General features: G+C 42.6%; 1 protein-coding gene across 4 annotated transcripts in view; it reads left to right on the plus strand.

Moving 5' to 3' along the window:
* The first annotated feature begins 2,424 nt into the window (after positions 1-2,424).
* The window catches only part of LOC123984395 (transcription factor COE3), a 66,059-nt gene continuing 43,174 nt past the window's right edge, over positions 2,425-25,309 (plus strand). For all 4 annotated transcript variants that reach the window (XM_046071251.1, XM_046071253.1, XM_046071252.1 and 1 more), the window contains exons 1-6: positions 2,425-2,925; positions 3,214-3,370; positions 3,687-3,750; positions 4,030-4,085; positions 6,027-6,100; positions 7,790-7,858. In XM_046071251.1, the coding sequence (XP_045927207.1) occupies positions 2,795-2,925; positions 3,214-3,370; positions 3,687-3,750; positions 4,030-4,085; positions 6,027-6,100; positions 7,790-7,858 (551 nt within the window). In that variant the 5' untranslated portion in view covers positions 2,425-2,794. The remainder of the gene's footprint in view (positions 2,926-3,213; positions 3,371-3,686; positions 3,751-4,029; positions 4,086-6,026; positions 6,101-7,789; positions 7,859-25,309) is intronic.

The following is a 25,309-nucleotide window of genomic DNA, read 5'->3' on the forward strand; positions in this document are numbered from 1 at the left end:
CCCCCCCCCCCCCCCCCCCCCCCTCCCTCGTGTCATCAACCGGTCATTTAAATGAGCATTCAGCCTGGCTCAATGCGGCCAAGATGCAGGGATCAGGCAAATAGTTTGCACTTGTCACCCATCACTTACCTCCAGCGTGCAGTTGAGAAACACGCCTTTTTTAGGTGAGAAATGAGAAAATGTGGCTAAGATCCTCTAATTCCTCGCCCGTGCAAAGTTTTCATGCATGCAACCACTAAAACAAACGGGGATCAGCATTTCCTTTATTTTGATGCTAACATTTCACCTAATGATGGAGAGCGCATTTTCCACGGTGTAAGCCCACCACGCAGATGATCCCACAGAATGAGCTGAGACGGATTCAGGCTCCGCGCCTCAGTGTGTGGAGCAGCTGACTCCCTCTCTCCACGTCCAGATGGCTCCTGCACACAGATTTGCATTCATTTTCCTCTAATATCTTCTGAAATAGCGGGGCAGCTGCATTTGTTGTCAAATACGGTTTAAAACTCCCTTTCAGGACAGCATCGTTACCTACGTGACGGGTGTGGAGATCCATTTTCCCTCTCCAGTCAACAGTATCAGATCTAAGAGGATTTGTCTCAAAGTCTCCTAATTTGATAATCAGATTTAAATCGCCTTGGTGCGTGTAATCAGGGGTTAAGTTCTAATAAGCGACTTGAAACTGTGCAAAAAAGCACAGCGAGTTCTGTGCAAAAAAGATATTTGCAATCTCGGTAGAACAGACAAAAACATTTACAACATGCGTCTCGGTTTGTTTCATCCAAGAGGAAAAAAGATAACATATTTACAAAGAGGAGTTTGAGTTTTTCCTTTTATTTTTTCCCCACAAATTGAAACTTAGATTTCTCTTAAATAATAAAAAAGTCAAAAATCCACACCCTTATTTTGTGACTGGGCAATTTGGCAATAGATTGTGTAGAGGTGAAAGCAACAGCTTATAATTCACTTATCTTTGGCAGCAGCTATTAACCCTCAGCACCAGCTAGATAGATTGCTCAGGATATAGCACACATCTCTCTTCCTCGCACCCTCCCCTCTCTCCCTCCATCCTCTCCTCCTTTTCACCACTAATGAACCGAATTGCCTGCTTGCCCCTCTCGGACAGAGTCGGACATGTAGGCAGTTGGCTTTTTAAAAATGATTAAGATGTTTCTGATTATTACTGATTTTACAGGACGTGCATGAAATAAAGAAGACACAGAACCATGGATTTCCTGAAGTTTGTTTAATGTCAGGAGACACTGTGGCTCTGATGATTTTTTTTAGCCCATAAAAAGAGGTCAGAAGATCTGACTTTATCTTCTGTAAATGGCTCAGTGGTGGGATTGATTTGTTTTCACATTAATAATGGGGTTGCTAAGAAACTATGTCTGGTTTGCAAACTTTGCTCATATTTTATGCTCACCGCAATAAACAAAGAAATGTCCTGTCTTGCGATACAATTGAAAGTCAATCAGCTGTTGTTAAAATAATCACAATGATAAGTTTATGTAAATTAATAGATTTATAATCATGTCTGATTCTCTGAAATCAGCCTTATATTAATTACACTTTAATTTCAGGAAAATAACCCGCAGCGTATAGTTCAAAATGCACAATAAAAATGTTATCAGCTATATGAAGAAACATGATCTGCCATTATTGGAATATGATTTATGGCCTGTATTCGCACAGCGATTGAGATGCTTTCGACACATTAGTGAACAAACAATCTCATCAAGTCAATTTGTAATCGGCTAATAATAACACACTTAATCGAATACATATGTCAGATAGTATTAATTTTAATTCAATATAAGAAAAATAATCAGAGACATTACTATCATTAGGCCAGCTATAAATAATCAGCAATGAATCCTGATTTCCGAGTTGTTATTAGGTATTATTTTTTTTTATTTTTTCTCCCTCATTATGTGTGATGGTTACACCCGGTTGAATTTTCCATATCATTAAAAAAATCAAACTCACCACATATAGGGCCTAAGCAAGAGGAAAAGTGGAGCGAATGAGTGTTCTCAGGCTGCTGCACTATAGGGCTGCAGCCGTACAGTGGAGCGCCACTGCCTGACAGGAACCGTCAGAGCGCCATATATGGTCAAAACCACGCCCCTTCAGCGTCATATTCTGACAGTGCCTCTCCCGTGGGTTTAGAGTTTTGGCTCCCGGGAAAGATTTCAGTCCTCGGGGAAAGAGGGCTTAGTTTTGCATGTTCCCATCCATCCTGCACGACGCGAAAGGGCCCCTTATCCACCTCTCCTGTGTACTAGGAACACCTCCACTGGTGATCAGCCTTTGCCTGTGTTTGTCTTGTGGAGAAGCAGCAGCACCTTTTCAGGAGTGGGTTTTTTATTCAACAAGAAGTCCTGAAGGTTTTGGATGCGGTGCTTCAGGGATGTGGGCACTTTGAGAGCAGCATCACCCACAAACACAAACAACTGCCATCGATTTTTCTGTGAATAGCACAAAAAAAAAGAGAGAAAAAAAGAAAAACAAAGAGGAACAATAGCGACACAAAAAAATCTTGTCTATTGAACAATTCACTTTTCCAGTCTGTGGATACCGCTCAAACTAAGTACAGCACTTTGAGAATTGTTCACATCGGACGGACTGAAGAGGGAGGCAAGACCTGTGGACCGGGTTTTCCCTCGCAAGTCTGAATCGGCTCTCGCTACTTATCCCGTGACAAAAAAAAACAACCCTAAAGGATAACACGCTTGGACGTTTATTTTCCCCTAATTTCGCAGGAGGCTCTTTTTCACGCAAATTGTCCTAAATGTTTGGGATTCAGGAAACTATACCGCGGGGTGGGACGACGATGAAGGAGGAACCGCTGGGTGGACTGAACTCGGTCCGCTCCTGGATGCACACAGCTGGGGTGGTGGATGCAAACACAGCCGCCCAAAGGTACGCATGCCAAAAGCATCTGATTTTTCTCACGCATTCCCTCCTCATCATATCGACCCCTCAATCCCCTGAATACTCTGTATCAATTACGGTCTCCCAATAAATGCCCCCCCTTCGGCTTTCCCTTCTTTCATTACATCAGATTACCCATTATTGTGACAAATCAAGAAATCTCCCCCGTACTCAAGTGTGCTTCTGCATCTCCAATGTTTCCATCAGCTTCTCCATCATCTAGTATCCCCGGTGTCCGGTGCTTAACCGAGATGGTCTCTTGTTTTCTCCCCGCAGCGGTGTCGGCTTGGCACGGGCACATTATGAAAAGCAGCCCCCTTCCAACCTCAGAAAATCCAATTTTTTCCATTTCGTCCTGGCGCTGTATGACAGACAGGGTCAGCCCGTGGAGATCGAAAGGACAGCTTTTGTGGACTTTGTGGAGAAAGAAAAAGTAAGCGGTGTATTTGAGAAATACATGCACCCCTGTACCTACATAATCAGCACATGTATCGAAATTATGTTCTCTGAAATGGCAATGGGTTACTAAGGGTGTTACTCACGTGTAATATTGATTTAAAAAAAGAGAGAAAAAAAACCCAATTCGTTGATGACAGAGAGTCGTTTTAACCACTAAGGCTGTTTCTCTTCTTTTGCACAGAAACTATAGCCTACATATATATTTTCCAAACACACAAACATGTGGTAGGCTGGAGTAATATGCAGTTGTTTTGTTGATGTTGATTTTCACAAACTGTTCTCTCCTGCAGGAACCAACCAGTGAAAAAACTAACAATGGGATACATTACAAACTTCAGTTATTGTACAGCAATGGTGAGTTGAACTGTCATTAACATTCTGCAAACACGTGCAAATTTATCCAACACTAGTTTCACATAAAAAGAATGATGATGATAATAATAATAATAATAATAATAATAATAATAATAATAATAGCAGTCTGATCATTTCAAAAATGTGATCACTGCCTGAGCTCCTTTTTATTACATGTTACTAAACTTTTTTTTGGAGGGCTTTCTGTTTTTTTAAATTTTTGATTTATTGCCTACAATTCCTCAAAATTCACAAGTGGTCTTCTCTTTCTCTCCCCAGGCGTCAGAACAGAACAGGATCTTTACATACGATTAATCGATTCCATGACGAAGCAGGTAAGCTGCTGTTACACTTGTTTCCATGCACAGTGCAACCCTGCTCACATCCATGGTTGACTTGTGCAAAACCTTAACACGCCGTGCAAATGGTCACCCATGAGATACGCGCACCAAAACGCTTTTCAAAAAATAAAACTAATAATTATAATAAAGAAAAACCTGGTTCCAAAATGCAGTTGTGGCGCAAAATAAAATCAAATTACGGGGTAACGGGAAGAGACAGCTTCCATTTTGCCTGTTTACGTTTGGCCATATCATATTGCAAGACTCTAACGTCAATTCTGCCAGAGTTTCTTTGCAGGCTCAGTTTGTCCAACATTAAAATTTAAACACTATGCCGGCTCCATATGATCTGATTAGATTTCCCCTGCAAAGAGTCAGAGGTGACGCTCTAAACACATTTTTTTTTAAAAACATTTGCATCAAGTGTTATATTTATTAATATAAATATGAATATTTTTTGCAGAGGTGCATTTCACTCATCTTCCTCACAAACATGTGAGTGACTCTTAACCCAGAGCCCAGCGCACAAAATGCTGTTACTAAGTCTCAATGCACATTTCAAGCCAACGCAAAGATTTGTAAACGTAAATATAATTATGACAATAAAATCAGACATCCTTATTTCAGCTCTGCATCCCACCTTTTATTATTAAATATAGGGTTTGGTAATAAGTTAATACAGGGGCGCAGAGCCTTCAGAATAGAGCCGTGAAGCCTGGACCACTGGTCACAGACAACATTCCTGTGCGAATGATCTGAGTCAATGACGCAGAACAAGCAATTTATGGATTTCTGTTTCCACAGCTGCAAATAGCGACATAAATCAAACCAATATAGATAATCGCCCCGGTTTCCTGAAAATAAAATAAAAGGACAAAAAAACACATCAGGTCAAGTAGGACAGCTTTTAAACGCGGGAGAGTGATGCGACCTGGTTCAGATATGTCACTTTTTCAAAGTCACTCTCTCATATTGGTCTCCAACGTGCCACACAAAAAAAACCAAACAAAAAAAACAGTAACACATTATTAAAGGCATCAAAACATAAAGAAACACCCTGCTTACTTAATTGCGTTTTTGTTTTTGCTATTTTTGAAGTATTTTGTCAGTAGTTACGTGCTGGTTCTTGCCTGCGTTTTGCATTTGGTGCCGGTTCAGCATACGAGGGAGTGAAGTGTCTATCCTTAGAAATGGAAGAAGGAGGGAGGGATCGAGGGAGGGAGAGAAGAGCGGCAGAACTGATAGCTCCACGCCATCTGTTTCAGCCAATGCTCAAAAATTACTCAACCGTACCGCCAGACACCGCTTTTTATCCACAGAAAGATCATTGTTAGCGGCTCAAAATAAACAACAGATTGCCCATTAACACTTTCCCCCAAATATCCCCAGATTATAAGCATATTGATGACACTTCTATTGGATCTCTCCTTATGAAAACCTCTCTGTCTCTCTCTCTTTCTCTGTCTGCCTGTCTGAGCCACAGGATATTATCTAGATTAATACAAAAAATACAATTTATTATTATCATCGTCAGAAAAATTACCATTAATTTTATAATTACATTTTTTTTTATTATTGCTGCCACTAGAAATATTGCTTTTGATATTATTTTTTATTAGTCATAGTTATTCTTTTGTTAGTTTAAATTTTTTATTGTTTATTTAGGTTTTTGATGTTTATATTAATTAATTTAATTTATAACACAGATAGATTGCTGTGATTACCTTAACCACATTACATACTTAGCCCTTGCACCCATGTAATATATTCTGTTGTCCTGACATCATGTGTATTCATGCCCTGATTTATTTTATTATTTTAAGTGCAAAAATAGCAGATAAGTTAGTCTAATGATTTGTTGAATTTATGTGAATTAATATGTGTTCAAGAGATGACTGTGTTTTCAATTTATTTCCATCTCATTTCCTTTCAAAGGCCATAATATATGAGGGCCAAGACAAGAACCCAGAAATGTGCAGAGTTCTTCTGACTCATGAAATTATGTGCAGGTAAGCATTATTTTGGCTCTGTCCGTTTTGCAGATCCTGGCAAAAAGTAATCCCCTCCCTTCAATAAGTTGTGACACTGACGATGTGATATAGCAATCCAGGCTGTCCTGTGGTCCTTCAGCAACCACAGAGAGAGAGAGAGCTGCTGTCATTTCTAACTTTGATATGATGGGATTCAACTTTGATATGAATATGAATATGACAGTGAAAATGAACTGACTGTCTTTTTCAGTGAAGGGAAATTGAATGTATAATAAACAGTGAGTGACACGGTACACAAGTTATGTTTTTTAATTTGTAGGTTATTTATTTTTTATATTTTAAGAGTTGTATTTCATCATGTACGACTGCCAGAGACAATGTGTTTTCTGATAAGTTATGCATAGACGTTGTATGCTATGTATCAAGGTTTTTTTTTCTCTTTCTAGCACAGTCAGTTCTCGGTTGATCCCACCTGTCAACAATGATCAGCGAGCCTTTTAGCGTCATTTAACCACATAAATCTCAACCTCTCATATTGCGCTGCTATTCAGCGGTGTCACTGATACTAAAAGGAAAAACGCCTTTTGTTGTTATTGTGGAGCTCAGCATGAGCTTTGTGAACATTGAATTCGGATACTGTCGGTTAACCTCTCCTTTGTTGCACCGGTGCATTGTTCAAGTTACTGGTTGAGAGCAAGTGCAGCAAGAGAGCTGAGAATGATTTGTCTTTTTCCATGCATAAACTCATCACTCACGCTCAATTTAAACATGCATCCATCACTTATTTGTGACATGTTGAATATGCTCGTGCACTAGAGGTAATTTTTTTTTTTGGTCAAGAAGAAGTGCCTTTTGCTGCTGAAGAACTACTTTAACTGCAGCCTTTTAACAGATAATGAGATATACATAACAAGAATAATAAGAATAATCTTCTGATATCTTATTTTTAGACTTGTAATACACTGGCTTTTGAATTATTTTTTTGCTGTAATGCTTTGCAGCACCTTAGCTATAAAACACATCTTTATTATTGCTGCTAGAAAGTCATGTAAATCACACATATTTAAATTGTGTGCGGTTGACTGACAGTAGCTTTGCACAAAATCTTTGTTTTTCTTGCTGCACCATATGGCATAAATCAATCTTATTCACATATGTTTATATGTTTTCAATTCAAATGGAAGCTGGGATGATGTATTTGTTTATTTTTTGCAGTTTTGATTCAGGTCCCAATCAAAGAAGTGAGAGGCAAGCTAGCTATAGGCTTAGGGAGGAGATGGTTGAAACATGTGGTGGAAGATAGATTAGTGCTTTTGAGGCCATAATTGATAAATGCCCCACAGAAATATTGGTTGAGGGTGGCACCTTGCATCTCCCTCAGAAATAGCAGCTTGGCAATTAGAGGTAAACAAAAGCTGAAGCTGTGAAAAGTGACTCCCCTGCCTCCTGGCCCAATCCCCACTCCCCTCCCCTCCAACACTAAGCCAAACAACACAACATGTTGTTTTCACCATTTTTATCAGCCATCAGCATCAATGGAATGGATAGATTGAGTGAAGGAAATCTCAGGGCAATTTTTTCCCCCAATATCAAAACCACTCCAAAGCACTTAATAAATGTATGTGGTTTTGTGTGCATTATTTATTTATTTTTATTTATTTAGCAAAGTGTTGCTTGTTCTGAAACACACTGTCTATGTTCCTATAGCCGATGCTGTGACAAGAAAAGCTGTGGAAACAGGAACGAGACTCCATCAGACCCCGTGATCATTGACAGGTAGGCCGTGTGCAGCTTCTTCTGTGTTTGTGAATGGGGAATGAGTGAGTGAGTGTCTGAGTGACTAAATGGATGAGTGACTGAGTGGATGAGCAGGCACATGGATCAGCTAGTGAACAAATGATTTCCCTCCCAGTGTGCCAGACGGCCCAGTTGGGCTGACTTGCATCTTAGGGCCCGCAGTTTGGGAACTGGTGGGAACTGTGGGTGATTCTATGTGAGCGGCTGAGGGGCGTCTTTCCCAGGTACCTGTGCACCGAGGGGCGGTCACCACCTGGATAGGGTTTGTTCAATCACAGGTGGTTCAATCACTAGAGGATCATGCTGGGAATACACCTAATTAGCTTAGGCAACTTCACATTTATTTGGCTGGCAGCCCTTCTTTGTTTACGACAGTGATGCTTACACTGTCAATAGTTGTTTTCCATTGACTGTTTCCTCCTCTCAAGTTAGCCGTGAGATAGATGCCATTAAAGTTTCGTTTTAGAAGGGATAAACATTTTATCTGCTGTTTTGTTCTGCACCTTCAGGGAAGTTACATCAGCCACATTTATATTACCTTCATCACTTCCTAAAGAGGGAGGATAAATGGCCTTGTTTCAGACATTGACATTTTTCTCACACTGTGCAACTATATGTCCCGATCAGTCTGAATATGCTTAGGTAGTTAGTGTGTGTATGTGTGCACATGGTGGATATAGGGATGAGGTAGGGGGTGTAGTTTGAGCGTCGATCTCAATGTAACTCTCACCACGTAGTAGGGAGAGACAGCAATGCTAATGTTTGACTAGCCGGAATCACTGTTTGCTTAGTGGAGAATGCCTGGTATCTGACAGAGGGGACAACTCTCTTATTAGTAATCAAATAGGGCTGAGCAGTTGTTGCTGCCACTCCACTCCAGCGGCTTCTCATGCATCAGGAAGTAGGAGCTGGCTGCCCTGGGAGCCTGGATGGATTACCAGAGCTACTGCTGTCTGAACTCAAACTCACACAGACACACACACACACACAGACAAGGACACAAACAGACAGACACCTACACACCAGCGTGCATGTCCTCATATGCACGCATGCTGCTTGTATGTTGTTTATGCATTTATGCTTGGCAGTCCCAGTGCATCATATGCAAGAAAAGTACTGAGATGTTTAGGAAAATGTCAGGATAGAGGCTTTTCTTCCTGTATCTGGTACCAAGTGGATTGCTTAATTTATAAGTCAAGTGCATTTGTAAGCAAAGACACGATAGTGCCAGCATTAACATATAACTTGAGATGTCTACTTTGCCTAATTTCCGCTGCTTTTATGTTTGCTTTTGTGTCGCTCTGCTGCCTTTTTACTGCTTAGAGTTTCGCACACCATTGTTCTTCAATCTGCGGGACAAAACATGTAACATAAGTACAATAAGCAAAATGAATGCATGGAGAATTAAAGTCAAGAAGAGGGGTGGGAAAAAAAAAGAACAGGGAAAAAAGAAGCGGATGGATATTGTAAGCTCAACTGGCTCAGGGAGGGCTCGGATTTTCATTGTGACGAGTCTGAATAGGAGTAGAGTATCCCTTTCCTTGCACAATGAGCGGCTCTGTTGAAACACAAAAGCATATGTTCCTCATTAGACCCTCCCATTGTCTCCATGTCGTAACTATGAGCCCGTCAGCTCACCCTAACAGACCCACACAGGTTCCCAGTGACTGAAGGAGGCTTGCAGAGAGAGGTGCTTGTGAAAGGTTGCAGGGTTTAGCAAGAGTTACGGACACGATCAGAGCACACTGTAGGCTTGCTATACGTAAGGTTATTTACCGCAATTACTTGACTGTTCATGCTGTGCATATGGGTAAGCTTTTAGTTAAAGCTTCCATGTTTTACAGCCATTTTTGTTACATCTGTCATTTTCTCATGCACATCATTACAGACACCTGTGCTGCGGTCGCTGCTGGCAGAAACTGATTATTTCCAATTGAGTAGAACATAGTTGAGTGACATAAACCTAGAGGAGAGGTTTGATTGTTGAATCAGGCATGTCTCATCTGTCTACAATTACAGTATGAAAACCATGCTAGCACTGCCACATTTCCTAGAGAAACAGTAGCATGGCCGAACCTTAAGAAACAGATTTGGAGTGAATCATTGATGGCGTTCATTCGCTGTAACATTTTCCCAGATGGTAAGAGGGGAAAGCGCACACAGCTAGCTGGCATCTAGCAAGACATTAACTGGCGTTCCCATGGATCTGGCATATCCAACGGAGTTTGGGAAACTTATCATTCCAAATGTGTCCTATTTTCCTGCGGTCAAGCCAGACATCTGTTTACCCTATTTTCTCTCAGAGTTTTGATACAGATTTTCACTCAGATTTTTAAAGAGGAAGGATTCTCTTTAAAAAAAAAAGTTGGTTAGATATAGGCCCAACAGCTGTCACAAAGTTTCAGCACTGCTTGGTCTTTAAATATTTCAGCACTTACATTTGATGCCCTTGCATTATTCATACTCCTTTTTTGGATGAAGAAAGGCCCTATTTTAGTTGCATTTGGTTGGGCTTATATGTGTTGTGACTCAAATTAAAATATCCTTTGGGAAAGTCTGTACATATTTTGCGCTGCAGAAAAAAAGGCTATTGTCTTTCAGTAGTGTGAGCTTACTTTTTTCTTTATTCCAACATCAATTTGAAAAAAAAAAAAATCGAAGTCAGTCGGTGGTTATATGAAATAAAAGAAACAGTAAATTTATCTAGTGACTAATGCGCACTCTTGCTATGACCGCATCACTTAGCAGTTTGGTGTAATCATCTCTCCCCCTTATAAATCCAGCAGTGCTACAGATGTCACATTTATAAGTTAATGGTGTCTTAAAGTAAGTGGGGGTGTAGGTTTATTCAGTCGGTAATTTGAGTCTTTAGAATTATAGTGATGAGGTACCCAATATCTGATTAGATGGTATTCCCATTTACAGTGCATGTAGTGTATAGCCAAACATAACTCAATTTGCGATGACTCTCCTGGTCTGGTATCTGTCTTCACTCTCATGCATATTGACTTTGTCTTCTCTTGTGTGAAAGATTAGATACATTGTTCAGGCTTACGCATGGATTTTGTAATAAGACAGCACATGTTGTTGAAAGAGGAGAGAAAATGACTCATTCTGTGTGTCAGGGTTCAAAGGTCACATTTTACTCTGCGAGGTTGGCGCAATTTATGCAAGTAGAATTAAGACAGACAGAGAGAGAATGTGATATCAGTTTGTATTCTACCCATATATGAATTTAGAATTGAATGTATGTTCATACAGTTTAACATCCTGTGTCAATTTACGCTGCCATTCACAAACGAGATTCTGGACCAGATCTAAACATGTCAACTCCATTTATTCCAGCGGCTACGGCACTCCCTTTCACTTCCTGTCACAAAGGTCAAAGAGCACTGACCTTTGGAGGGCAGCCCAGCCACTGAATAATTCGTGACATTGACTTGTTTTTCCCTTATTTTTCCCCTTGTCTCTTTTTTTGGTCAGCACACATGGTTGTGCTGTGGGAGGCTTTTATTCATTTAGCTCATTTATAAAGGCCTCACCGCACCTGTTCGTGTGTTAATGCAATTAAAAATTGGCCTAATGTAAATTTTGCTTAGCTTTCCGTTATGTCCCTCATTAGTGAGCCTGTATTTTCTAAATGACTTTGTGTTATCGTTCATTTGTGGAACACCTACGAGGTCATTTCCCAGAGTGCACTTGACTTGTTGTCAAGTTGTTTACCAGAAACAAAAGACCGCAGTCTTAGAACGTCTCACATGTGGTTCCCTCGGCCTTCTAAGAAACAAATCGGAAAATTTGTGTGCTCCCATCTGGTTTTTGCAAAACCGTGATTACCTCCAAAAGCTGAACAAATGCCAGTATTTATAAGGTCAGCCCTTTATGTGGAAATGTGATGTAAATGAGAATCAGCGAAAGGGGACATTAAACAAAATTAAATTCATTGTCTCCTTTAATGTCATTTACATTTTGGCTAAGCCCTGGACTGTCAAAGAGGATTTCTAAAACCATTTTAATTGCACATCAGCATTGGAAAAGAGGGTGTGTTTTCACTGAGCGGCTGTCTTGATAACCTGCAAAGAGAAGTCTGTTTATGAAGTACCTAAATGACATGTTTTCACTGCATCTGCAGAGGGGCAATTAAGATGGCACTCGGTAGGTAGTGTTAATCTAACGTTGTGCTGCCACCATCCATAATGAAAATGACGAAGTGGATGGGGTCACTGTTGTTGTGATTGAGAGTTGATTGCTGCAGGTGTTCCTTCTGGAATTTTTTTTTTTTTGACATTATACTGTTGAGCTGTGGGACCTGCGCTGCAATGTTTTTTTAGGCTTTACAGTGAGTCATTTAAAGCTGTTAACTTGTATAGGAAATGCTCTCTTTCTATGTTTACACAGGCATGCAAACACCTGTGCAGACCTTTTTATTTGGGGCTTAACAATATTTCCATCTCAGCATTTTATTTATGGCTGTGTTTGGTGTAATTCATGTGACAGATGTGAGTTTCTGACACCCATTGAGAAATGGGAGAATAAACTGGCCACCCCTGCCTAAGTCGACGTGACGTTTGAGTGAAGCTTGTCTCCTCCTGAGCCAGAATAGGAAGAGCAGGAAGTGTTGAGAGCGAAATCTGTACTTGGCAGCTCTCCTTTGGCTTGCACTTGCCGAAAAATGAAACCCAGACCCTCTCTGCAGCCCCAGAGCCAGAACCTCCTTCCCAGTGCTCCAACATCCAGGATTGGGTAATACTGTTCACTAAGCAAAACATTACCTCAAATTATTCTCGCCCTGTTTTCTATTCCCTCCTCCCTCATGTCGGTTTTATCGCAGTTTGTAAATGTCAAGACACGTACAAAGACGCACAGTATAAATGATATTTTCCAAATTATGCTCACATGTTTGGGTTCACATGAGTGGCGGCTGAACGTAACTTGGTGCCTGACGTTCCCGAGGGAGACCCACCTCACTAGGGTAGGATTCCCCAGTGGCATCAGCTAATGGCAAGACTTGACAACAGCAGAGAAGCCGGGGGTGTTGTGTTTTACTAGCACTGAGCAGGGGTGATGACTTTAACATGTGTGCAGAGAAAGACGGAGATGTTTGTGTGTGGTGTGTGTGTGTGTTTTGTGTCTGTCTCTGTGCGTGCACACACTTGCATGTGTGTGTGTGTGTGTGTGTGTGCTGTGCTAAAGAGAGAGGTGTGCAGTATGAAAGAGTGGCGCGGGCCAACAGAGCGACGGATTCGGCTCCAGCTTGACGGCAGTGAAAGACGAAACATGGTTCCACATGTGTTGAGAAAGAGCAGTCCATCTGTCCATGGAGACAACCCCTCCCCCCTTCACCACCCCCTTCTCTTTCTCTCTCTCCTTCTCTTCCTCTCCTTCTCTTGCTCTCCTCTCCCCCCACTCTTTACTCCCCTGGTTCACTGCTGACAGGAACAAGGCCAGAGCTGGGGTGATGGGATGAATGCTGGGCCAAGAGCAACACTGGACCTTGTATACACACACAGTTACACACACAGAGAGACATGCTGAAGAGAAATAAGAAAAGGTTATCAAAGATTTTTTTGGTGAATGTGTTGTTAAAGTTTACTATCTACAGTTGCATTCACAGACTTGGTTTAGCGCTGCGTTAATGTGATTTAACTCCGGCTGTGGAGTAATGTAAGTGATTTATTTTGGTATTATGAAAGAAAACAATCTATAAAGATTTATGCACTTTTCTCTGACACACTGCTGCAATAAGCCACCATGGTAAAAATCTTACATTATTGAAATTAAATCTGAAGTGAATAAAACATGCCACTCTTTCTCAAATATTTAGCAGCTCTCCTTTATAATTAAACTTTGTAGCTGTTTTGAAGAGCTTGTTTGGTTTCTTAAAGCATTAATGACGCAGGAGCTTTGTCAAACAGCTCCCGATTCTGTGAATCACATTTAGGTCACTCAGGCCGGTGTTTTTTTTAGCCATTTTTTCTTTTGAGAAAGACTCTCCTTTCTTTCTCTTGGCATGTTCTCACTCCCATTCAATCCTTATTAGGTTTCCCCTAATTGTCAAACAAACTGTTGGGTCAACCTCAGTCGTATCTGGCCGTAAAACAGCACATTAGGCCCTGGTGAGGGATATATGTGGTATTTCATCGGAGACGGAGTAATGCTGGGGTTTTATGGTTAAGTACCAGTTCACGCCCACGCCATTTGTTTCACATTAGAGTGGAGGTTTTGTAAATCAGATCAATATGTTCGCTGAGATGTGATTCCTTGTCAGGATCTCCCGAGTCGTTCTTTCCTCAAGTATTTTTCTTAAGGGACTGGTTGTCGATGCATACTCCTCCACTACCTCTCCCCTCCCATTCTTGCCTTTCCCCCTACCTCTGTCAGTCCCTCCCTCCATCTCCACCTCCATCTATTTCCATTTTCTGAATGTAGCAATTTGTAGGGTGACACAGGCAAGATTAGGATGGGAAGCAGTCGGAAGATTTCATCGGACATGGTCCTGCTCCCGCTGGTGTGAGGTCACAGGACAAAGATGGGGGAATTCAGGGATAGGGTCATCAGTTACCTCGGGGAAACGAGCTGGTCTGCTGGCTGCTCTGTTGGCCCCAGGGGTGCCTGGGATGTATCGGAGGAGAAGCCCCAGAGAAAGAGCCCTGAACCAGTGTCATTTATTAAAAGTGACAAGTTATTTCTAACTATAGCTCTGTTTTTATTGTTTTACAATGCTGTCATTTGGAACAGTGCCCCTCCCTTCAGGAATCACAAACAAAGTGATGAATGAACGAGGTGACCTGCTTTTTTTAACATACACACATGCTCGGTACACTTTGGCGACACGTGTGTTCTGTTAAATTACATTATGTATTTTGTTGCCTTGCTTAAATTAAACAAATGTGCAGGTTTAATAAAGATCGACCGTGTGATAAGTGCTCTGAAAATATTTCACCATTCACCAGTTTTCTCCAGGACATTTGTTCAGTAAATGAATAACAGCTTACAGTATGAATCTCAGGCTGACCTCCGCATAATCAGTACCAGAAGTTCCACAGAACATGACCACACTGTGTATGTGTGCATAGAGAGTACGGCTTCAGTTTCTATTTTAGTGCTTGAGTTTGTTGGACTTTCATTCTGGAGTTTCATTATTTAAAAAAAAACACATAACATCCATGCTAATAATGGGATATTTATTCAATGTTTGACCATTGCTCTTCAATGAGGGTCACTGAGGTACTCTGCTCCCCCTCGTTTTTTTTTTTACTGCCTGCCCCAACTGCGTTAATGATATATGACAGAAATTTCCTTGAGCTGGTTCAGTGGCAAGAAAGGTCCTGGCTAGTCTATATCAATCCATCTGACTTATGTTCCCATGTCTTGAATTACCGCTTGATGGAAACCTGCTGTGGGCTTCTCTTGCCAATTGAAATCAGATCTCCTCCACAGCCCGGTGTGATATTGATCCATATTCAACACCCAGGCAGCCGATCGATCAGTATTGATTTACAATAAAAAACACTCCTCTGCTTGTTCAGCACAGCGATCGATACTTTAAAGCAAAGGGGGAAAAAATATTTAAAAAGAAGAAAAACGGGACTTTTCTTTTTACTATGCAGTGGCCATCTGGAAGATATAAAAATGTGAGGAGATGCTTCATTTCATTAGAGGAGTATGAGTTTAAGTGACCAAACCTTGACCACACCGGCAAACCAGCAACCACGTCCGCAGTGAACAATGATCCTCTACCGCCATGCGAGACAAACCAATAAAAATGGTTTAACAGGATGACACCTCTATAAGGACTCATTTATTGAAGGAGGTGTGTCTGTTTCTGAATTAGTGGCACATCTGCACTGCAACGGGGAGTGCTAAAACTGTCATATCAAATGTATCTGAAAATTGAAATGGAATGCTAAAAGTGGTGGATCAAGCCGGAGCACTTTAGCTTGATTTCGGCGTGTTAACAGAATGACATGATTTCCTGTGGTTTTGATATTAATTTGTCTCTATCCCGCCCGCAAACGCACACACATGCCGGGCTTCTGCCTCCCACAAGGTCATCATTAGGGCCCGGTACAACGTCGAACACCCTGGAACAGATCCATTCAGCTCCAGTCCAGATCCACTTTTCTCCCTGTCACATCTTAGTCCTAATCTCTCGGACTTCCTCCCCTCTGCCAAATAACCGTTCCCATCCAGCAGGTCCCAGCATTGGCCAGGGCTGCCAACATCTGAAAGTTATTATCCCCAATCTCTGACATCCAGGAGTTTACAGTTATATAATGATGGGGAAAACCACATGTCCCCAGAGGCAGAGAACATTTTTGAGATGCCTCCCCATCTGTTTTGGGGGAGCTGCCCATTTTGGGCCAAACTCAGAATGGCAGGCAGGCAGATATTTTCTTGGTAATTTTTATTTTCTACCACTGGAACAGGCCAGTCTGGGAATCATTATATGGGGTGATAAAGCAAATCCAATTGGGTCAGGTTCCCCTCCTCACAGTGCTGGTGGCACCAGCTCTCCCCGCCTCACTGCTCGTCCCTGACTGTGTAAGTGGTGGTTGTTTGTTTGTCCTAGTGAGGCTGGGCTGGGGGACTAATGCAAGCCCGGGGGCCAGCCAGGTCGGAGGCGACGGTAAACCCGAGCTGCCTGGTGTAGCAGTGCTCCCTCACTGCTGGCTCGGCCTTGTTTGGACTGCAGCTCCGGTTTGCTTTCTTAGAGGGAAGCTGAGCCTCCGTAATCATTGAGCCTTTCGCTCGGGTGGGGAGCACAGCCGAGACCAGAGGGAGTGATGACATAGGTCCACAGAGGCCTGGCCCGGTCCACCCCTGCTGCTCTTAACATATTTATTTTCTCTTCTCATTGTATGGTTTAAGTCACACCATATTATGCTCGGACCTTATGCACGTGCATAGGCACTCAGATGTGATGAGGTGCATGGCGTAAAGCTGTAGGCTTTGTTTTTACTAATAACGCCGGGGATTAGTGACTTGCTGACCTCAGTGTAATCTTTATTAGTCTGTTAACCATATACTCTCGGTATGAAGCAGGCCGAACTGATGTGAGAGCAGTGATACAGACATACAGTTCAAGACAACACAAATGGGGAAACTAACTAAATTACATGCTATTATTGAATCAGTATGTAACAAATTGTGTTGTTATGTTATGTGTTGATGAATTTATGTTTCTGCTAAAGCATTCCAAAATCTTACAGATTTAGATAATTTAAGAACCCCATCTTGCCCCCCTGGGCACTCCTCAGAAATGTTTTATTCAACATCAGCACTCTGTTCTGTTTTGTTACGTTATTGAAATGGGTTGTCGATTCGAATAGTGTCAACCTGGTGGGCCAATCTCATTGTAGCCAGTGGAGAGTGAAAGCCATCTCTGCAGCATAGGCTCACCAGAACACACACAGAGATTGGACGAGGGGGGCAGTGAGAGCGAGAGTGCCTTCTCCAGATGGAGATCCCAGATATGGGGGAAAATGTCCGGGCCATTTTCCAGGGTTTCCATAATGGGAATCTACCCCTTGCTTGCTTATTAAGTTGTGCACACAAGGAGGAGTGTGGAGAGAGATGGAGAGGAGAGGAGATAAGGGCAGGCGAGGCGAGAGATGGACAACCTGCGTGCCGTCACCTCTCTGTTGTAAGTGTCAAGCAGACCCTGTTGGAGAAATCACAGGTCATGTGGAGAGATGATTGTCAAAGCACCACATTGATATAAGGGATTTTCTTTCCCTTTCAGCAGCAGAGGCGCATGATAAGATTTGTTTTTGTTTTCAGTTGAAGAGGGAGAAAGTATGACTTTCAGGTCAGGAAGGTCGGCTCGGGGGGTCACTGGGTCACAGCCTTTTTGGTACCTGAGTAACCTCACATGGCTAAGCTATTTCTCAGGCTCCCTGAAATGATGGCGGGTTTGTCGAGGGGAGGGTGGGGGTAGGTTGAATGGGTGGGCAGGAGAGTGATCTATCAGCGGCAGCAGCAGACATGCAGACAGAATGGCAGCTACTGCAGCTAAACAGAGTGAGACAGATAGGCAGAAGTCTCTCATACGTAACACCAGGAGCTTTAAGAAGACAGCACTGAGTGTTATGGATGCTTGACATTGACCTCTTACACAGAGATGGTGTATTTATCAAGGTTGTAGGACAATAGTGTATATGTTTGTAAATTATTTAGTTCACTGGGTGAGATACTTTCCTAACATATCACTTTTCACTTTTGTGAGATAACAACAATCTGTTTCTAGTCTCCCTTTTGCACGTCTTGTTAGATGTTTCCTACAAGGCTCAGAATTTAGGTGATCATATTTTGAACACTGTCAGCTCTATCAAGTAGAATCTACTTTAAAAAGAGAAGAGGAAACAAAAAAGCTCTGAAGCTTACATTTTACTCGAAGAGAAATATTTGTGTACAGATAGGCCTGTCATTCTGTGAAACAACATTCATGATTCTTTTATTGGTGCTCAGCCATCACCCCCTGTCTTCCTCTGTGGAAAAAAGGGCTAGTCTACAAAGTGGCTTTTTGCCGTTTGAGAGAAGTAAACTTCATCAGGTCGACGGCGAGGTGTGCTTCACATGTCACTCAGTCGAGCTCCCTCCTAATGAAATGCTGCATACAGATTTCTGCCTGCGGGCTCAGGGGGATAAGACCGTGGTAACAGAATGAAACAAACCCCTTCCCATTCCCTTCACTCACTCACACACACACACACAAACACATGCACATGCAAAAACATACAAAGACAAACACAAATTCCTACAGCCGTACAAACACGCGCGCACACACACACACACACTCTTGCTGGAGAGCATCCATGTGAGGAGATCCAAATCTGCAATTTATTCAAATATTGATATTTCTACTTGTCAGGAGAAAGGTGCCTTGAAATTTCCTCTGAGTACTCCTGTCAAAAAAATAGCAGGAAATATGTCAGATAATTCATAAATGGAGTTCAGCGCTGCAAAGTCAGTTGGGAACAGCAAAATATATATATATGCTTGTCAATGAAGAATAGGAGCAATATTACTGAGCCTGCTGCTCATTCTTCCATCATGTCAAGCAAACAGCTTTTGCAGGCCCATAAGTGTATGCTTCACAATCTGTGTGTATTTGTGTATATACATGTATATTTGTATATGTCCCCCTGTATGTACATGTGTATGTATATTTATGCATGTGAATGTGTGTGTGCTTTGGCTATGTTGTGACTCCTACTTAGATGTGTTTGTTATCTTTTTTCCATCAAGACACCCCATTTCCCATCTTGAAGCAGCCAATGGGAATGTGTCCCTTTTTTTGCAGAGGTCCGTAACCGGACGCTGGCCTCCATGTGGTTTGAATTAGGGCCCCCGAAACTGTGAAGGACGCCTCGAATGACGTGAGGCACTTGCAGACCAAATTCCATTCTGTTGAATGGTGGATAAAAGAGCTCTCCGGAATCCTCCGAGATTTTTTGGCTCTGGCCCGCCAGCGATTAAAACAGGGCGGAAACCAATAACTCAATGAATCATGGGGCAACATCCCATGAAATCTCTCATTGCTCTGTCACACCCTCGTGCAAACCCAAATCAACTCGAACTCTACTGATTAGTCTTTTTTCCAAAGTGAAAAAAAAATAAATCGTATAAAAGTCATGTTCTTTTCTTCTGGTTATTGAACACAACTTTCAACACTTTGAGCGGAAAAAGCGCTCTCCCACTCCCCCCTGCCTCCATTCTCCGTTAGTTACCTCCATTTTGACAAAGTGTGGGCTTTCTGATGATGCATCGCTTGACCATGTCGTGCCAAGGCAAGACAGAATAGGACTCCACATATCTACTGCGGTCATGTGATGCCATAGTTCATAGCAGTTGATGAGATGCAGTTTGGCACAGCTTGGTACCCATCTGGGAGATGCAGATACGCAGACAGGAGAAGTATTTTACAGCAATGCATCTGCGCGCTTGAAGAGCTATTTAGCATATGCTGCTATATGAGAGAATTTGCTTTGCCGTTGCCAGCTGCAGATTAGTCTTCATTTCTCAAAAATCTGACAGAACAGCTGATCCGTGGTCGTTGACGGCGAGCATTGACTAAAATACTGTTTTATGTTAATGAGGCATGTTATTTAATGTTTTACTTAATTACTTCTGCATTACATTGAATTATTTTGTTAAAATAATACAGAAAGAAAACAAAGTGTATTTCCAGGTTTTCTTGTATCAACAATAACAATGTCAAGCAGTGCAGTAATGCTGCTGCCAGCACTGGCCGGTTTGTTTCTGTTAGCTCTAGCAGAAGTCAAAGCCCATGCTGCTGCTCTAACTCAAGTAGCTGATATGTTAGGCCATCTAGGGCATGGCAGGCGGTTGACAGTCCATGCAGCCTGTCTACCCACAGGACATCTCCACATAGTGTGTCCACAGTGGGGCCAGTGCTGTCATCTGGGCCCACTATGGACCAGTGCTCTGCTGACAGTCAGAGGGTAAACGTTTACCACCTCAATCCCCCATTAACTCGGTGAAGGCGCTTCGATCCTCTGTGAAAATAATGATATTGATTGGAGCTTGGCTCTACAAACGAAATGGTTGCAACTAAAAGAGGGATGGGCCCTTGCATTAGAATATGGGATTTTCGAGGATAAAAGAGTGTTTGGATCTTGTTATATTTTTCCTCCCCTCCATCTCCCTCTAGCTTTCCCCCACCTCCTTGTCTCCTCTCTTTCTGCATTTTTATGTGGGTGCATGTAGTGTGCGAGCCTGCGTGTCTCCTAAGATTACCCTCCGCTATCCCCGCAATCAAACAACAAATGACAACATCATTGCTCAGGCCTTTCGAAATACGACACAAAAAGTGTGTTGTAGCTACATTAACTTGCAACAACCCCCTAATAGACCCTTGTGGGTTTTGTATCTCTCCGCCTCTCTCTCCTCTCTTCTCTCTGCTAGGCTGTCACATATCCACCCCCCTCACAGTGCGAGCCTCCGAGCCTCGGTGGAGATCAGGAGCTCCCTGTCGGAGGTGCTTTGTCACGTAGCCCAGGGAGCGTGGAACTCACCCAGAGCTGTTGAACAAACACAAGCACAGTGGCTGTCAATAGCAGCTCCGCAAACTAATTGCCTGTCAAATGAACCACCCTCGTTAAGCTGCCCTCACACACACACACACATGTGCGTGCACTGTGACATTCATACGCTCACACACCCACACACACACACACACACACTCACACACACACACACAGAGCCGATTTGATTCAAAGGGTAGTGATACCTTGTTAGAAGAAAAGAGACACGAGTGGCACTTCTCTGTTTGCTGTCTTGTTTCTGCAATCGTTACCAGCGTGTGTAGTGCAGTCACCGTGAGATTGCCATTTTGTTATTATTAAGGGGAACATAGCATGGTATAGAGTAGCTGATGTAATCCAAACACATCCCACACACCCTACAGTATATCAGCTGGCATAATATTCCAGTTTTTAAAACCACTCATTAGATGGTAGCAGAGCTCCATACGCCAAATGTTATTGTTTTTGTGTTTGTTTTGCTTTTTTTTTCCTGTAGTCATTAGGCAGTAGCAGTGGAGTGCCCAGCGCCTTGTCTGGGTGCCTGTAACAGTGCTGTCGGATTGACACAGCTGGGGAGAGCAGCTTGAGGCTGCACGCTCAGGAATACACAGGGGTGTTCAAAGCCCCTCTCTGAATCCTGATCAGAGCGCTGCCCCGGCCAACTGATGGCCTATTAAATATACATGCGCAGAGGTCAGAGCTGGAGGTCCCGGCTTCCTCCCAGCCATGTGCACTTAAGCGGAAGGGCTGGGCAACAATAAAACCTCCTCTCGCTCCAGCGAGCTCTCCCCTGACACCCTCACCTCCAGTGTGTACGTCAAGTACAGTGCTCACCTAGTGCTATATTACAACTGCCTTTGTGAAAAGGCCAAATGATGCATTTTTTACATGGTTATTATATATTTATATTCAATAACACCAAGGACCACTCTTGCGTCTGTCTGCTTCTCATTTTTTTCCCTCTGTTGTCACTGATAAATTGCCTTGCTCGATACAAGCGTACACGGAGTTCGAAGTGAGTGCACATCCCTCGTCTTTGTAGTTTACCAGAGATTGAGACAAGGAGGTAGAGGGAAGAGCCCCATAATGGCCAGTCATGATTAACATATTCAGAGTGACACTCTCTCTGTGTTTGTTCGTTAAGCCCGGTCTGTCTGACTAATGAAGTGGAGCGGCAGTTTATCAATTAAACCAGCACTGAGCCATTTGTGCTGGGGATAACGCTCGCACTGGGTGTCACAGTGATCCAGTTTGGTGCCCTTTAACCTCTACGAGTGTCCAACAAGGCAGGACTGTGTGACAGTTGACAGCAAGACACACAAGTCCACAACTGGAGATCCACTAAACAGGATTTGCGCCTGGTGTTCAGCGGCAAAATGGAGAGAAAAGGATGTGGATTGGTTGGGTAATAGGATCATGAAAAAAGATCTCCACAAACTAACATTGGGGGTTTTCAGCATTCTCAGACTTCGCATAGATCATAGCAAACAACTTAGTGCTGTCTCTATTAAAACAAGCCCTCCCCTGCCATTATCTTTCCCCCCACTGCTCCTTCCTCCATTTCACATTGTTTGTGTTCATTAAGACATGGGCGACCTGCCTTATCCACACATCAGACCTAGCTCTCAAGAGTAATTGCGATGGTCTCGCAGAGGATAATGTGGTTTAAACTCAGTATAGCCTGTCTATTAGGAGAGACATGATGGCAACCACAAATAATAAAGAACTATTTATTCCTCTCTCTGTGACGCTAACTAGGTAACATATCAAGCCAGCACCGCTAAGGGTCTCTCTTACTGTCAGAAATGGCACCCTTCATCCATTCCCAGTGGCCCTTGCCTCGACATCCCTGCTCTTCATTTTCTACATGAGCTTGGTCATAAATGCACACACATCTCATATATATTTGATAGTTAATATTTATCCTCGCCAGGGAAGTGCACTTTACATGTGGTAACATACGATTACCTGCAATTCTTATAGCAAAGAAACAAAATCGATATGGATATATAATTCATGACGGAGGGGCTATCAGTTTTTATGGCTCTCTATCCAGGCTCATTAAAGTTTTATCGTAATTGACTGCAAGCAAGAGTTTTTAAGGCATGTTTCTCCCTCACTTTCTACCTTTAATAATTAAGTAAAGTTTAATTGGTTGTATTTTGAAGCACCTACTGGATGATAGGAGTCGCCCAAACTCAGAACCATGAATTATAGAGTATTATGTTATGCATTAACCTGTCAGTTTGTTCATTTGTTAAAGCAGAAAAGTATAGTCCCAACCACCCAAATCACATCCAGAAATCGAATAACTGGCCGGGCCCTTCAAAAAATTCCTTTTTATGTCTTTCATTGCTGTGTTAATGTAGTGACATGATGCTGTCACTCAGAACGCTCCCATCAGCCGCCAGCCCTGAATCGACTCCGCTGATTGGTGGTCAACTTGTTCTCTTGAAGGGAGATTGACAGACGGAAAATTGCACTCTCAGATTTCACCCTTCATTCGTTGCAGTTGTTCTTCCACTCGTCAACTCTCCGCCATGCCTGAGACAGACAGAGGCTTTATCCATTAGCTGTTGGCTTGGCGGGTGGGTGGGCAGATTGAGGCGGGATGGAGGAGGAGATGGGGGTAGGAAGACAATCCTACATTTGAGCACTCTGAGGGAAAATCAATCATGTCATCATAAGTGAGAAGTATGGATGAATTTCATCAGCTGGTTCCTGTCCTGTTCACGCCGCTGGCTTTCTGACTGGCCTGTCCCTCTGATTGGCATCCTCAATGACCCTTAAATCCAGAAAGGGAGAAGATTTTGAAAACACTTTAATAAGAGAAATCGGACAGTAGTTTCAGGGTCACAATTTCCCACTTTGCCTGCTGCTACACTGTGGGAAACCTCAAGTGGTTTCTCTTGACAACGTGGTAATAGATTTACCGTAGGATTTTGTGCCAAACCAGCATTAGTAAGAAAATGTTTCTCAACTATTTTCCGTCCACAGAAGATATAATGAAGTGTTATAAAGGGCAGCAGCACTCTGCCACTGAACATGTATTTTATAATTTTACCCATCATCTCACAAGGTCACAGATGAGCACTAAAAGCAGCACAGGTACAGGGTGTGAAGCAATCAAAAATGGATGAAAGTGAAGACATGGAAATCACAGTTGAGAAATTGACAGCCGTTTACAGCCTTGTTGTTGACGTGAGTGACAGAGTGAGGGAGAAAGTGAGAGGGAAGGAGTGAGAAGGAGAGGGGGGAAAAGGCAGAGTTAAAGTGGTGATAAATTTAATGGAAAAATCAAATACAAAACAAATTCATTCCTCTAAACTTGATGCTTCAGTCGTTCTTTTCTTGGCCCGTGCTAAGCCTTAGAATAAACTGTCACTCCTTATCGATCGCATCTGAATTGTTACCGAGATTTCTGAAAAGTAGTCTTGACACACACCCCGAGAATAGTAATCTTGGGAGATGAAAACATCCAGACTGAACAGCTAACACCCCTGACTTAAAACAAAAGAGGCTTTTCTTTTCTCCCTTTTTTCAAATCCAAGCTAATACACTTTGGTGAATTACAAATTCAGTGATAAATATGTTGCGGTGCAAGTTGTGCCCTTGTTAGATTTTATTGTCTTTGCCGGTAACTGTGAATGAAGGGGGGGGGGTTACAATTTTGTCATGGGGAATGTTTATAAACAGCAACTGAGCATGAAATGTTTGTACACAATTTGTTTGCCATTTATGATGGAGATGACATGATCAAAAAATCAATTCACTTCGCATTTGATTTCCAGCAAGCGGTTAAATGACTGCTGTCGACAGCACCCACTGAAACTCATGTATCATGGTATGGTTCATTATATTCCAATGGTGTATTAATTATGGCTATAGATAGAGAGCTCTGCTGTGAGCAGTAGCCTAGCTGCTGTGTGCCAGAGGGAGCTAGCCTGAGGAGGAAAGCTCTGCTTGTATCCACTCATCCCTCAGCTGACAGGCCAGCTCCAGGAGAAAAGGATTTCTCCGGATTGAGTGCCATTTTCTCTTCTTTAACAAGGAAATTAGTGTGTAAAGGAGATCTGTCAGGATAAAGTGCAGCTTGACTGCTGCCGCCCTCCCCTCCCCTCTGTCTTTCTTTCCCGCCTTTCCCTCCCTTCCCCATCCTTTAACTCTCTCTCCACCTCTCTTTTGCGTTCTCTCCCTCTATCTACCTCCCTCCTTCCTCTCTCTTTCTTTACCTTCTCCCCCACTCAATGCCTCCCTCAGGGGATCTTCCTTGAGCATTAGCAGAACACATCCAATGTCCCAGCTACATGATTTCATGATATGATTTGTACCGGGGATTTGCAATAATCCGCAAATAAAGTTGAAAGTGAATGACTCTCAA

The sequence above is a fragment of the Micropterus dolomieu genome, linkage group LG15 (assembly GCF_021292245.1).
Source record: "Micropterus dolomieu isolate WLL.071019.BEF.003 ecotype Adirondacks linkage group LG15, ASM2129224v1, whole genome shotgun sequence".
Lineage (NCBI taxonomy): Eukaryota > Metazoa > Chordata > Actinopteri > Centrarchiformes > Centrarchidae > Micropterus > Micropterus dolomieu.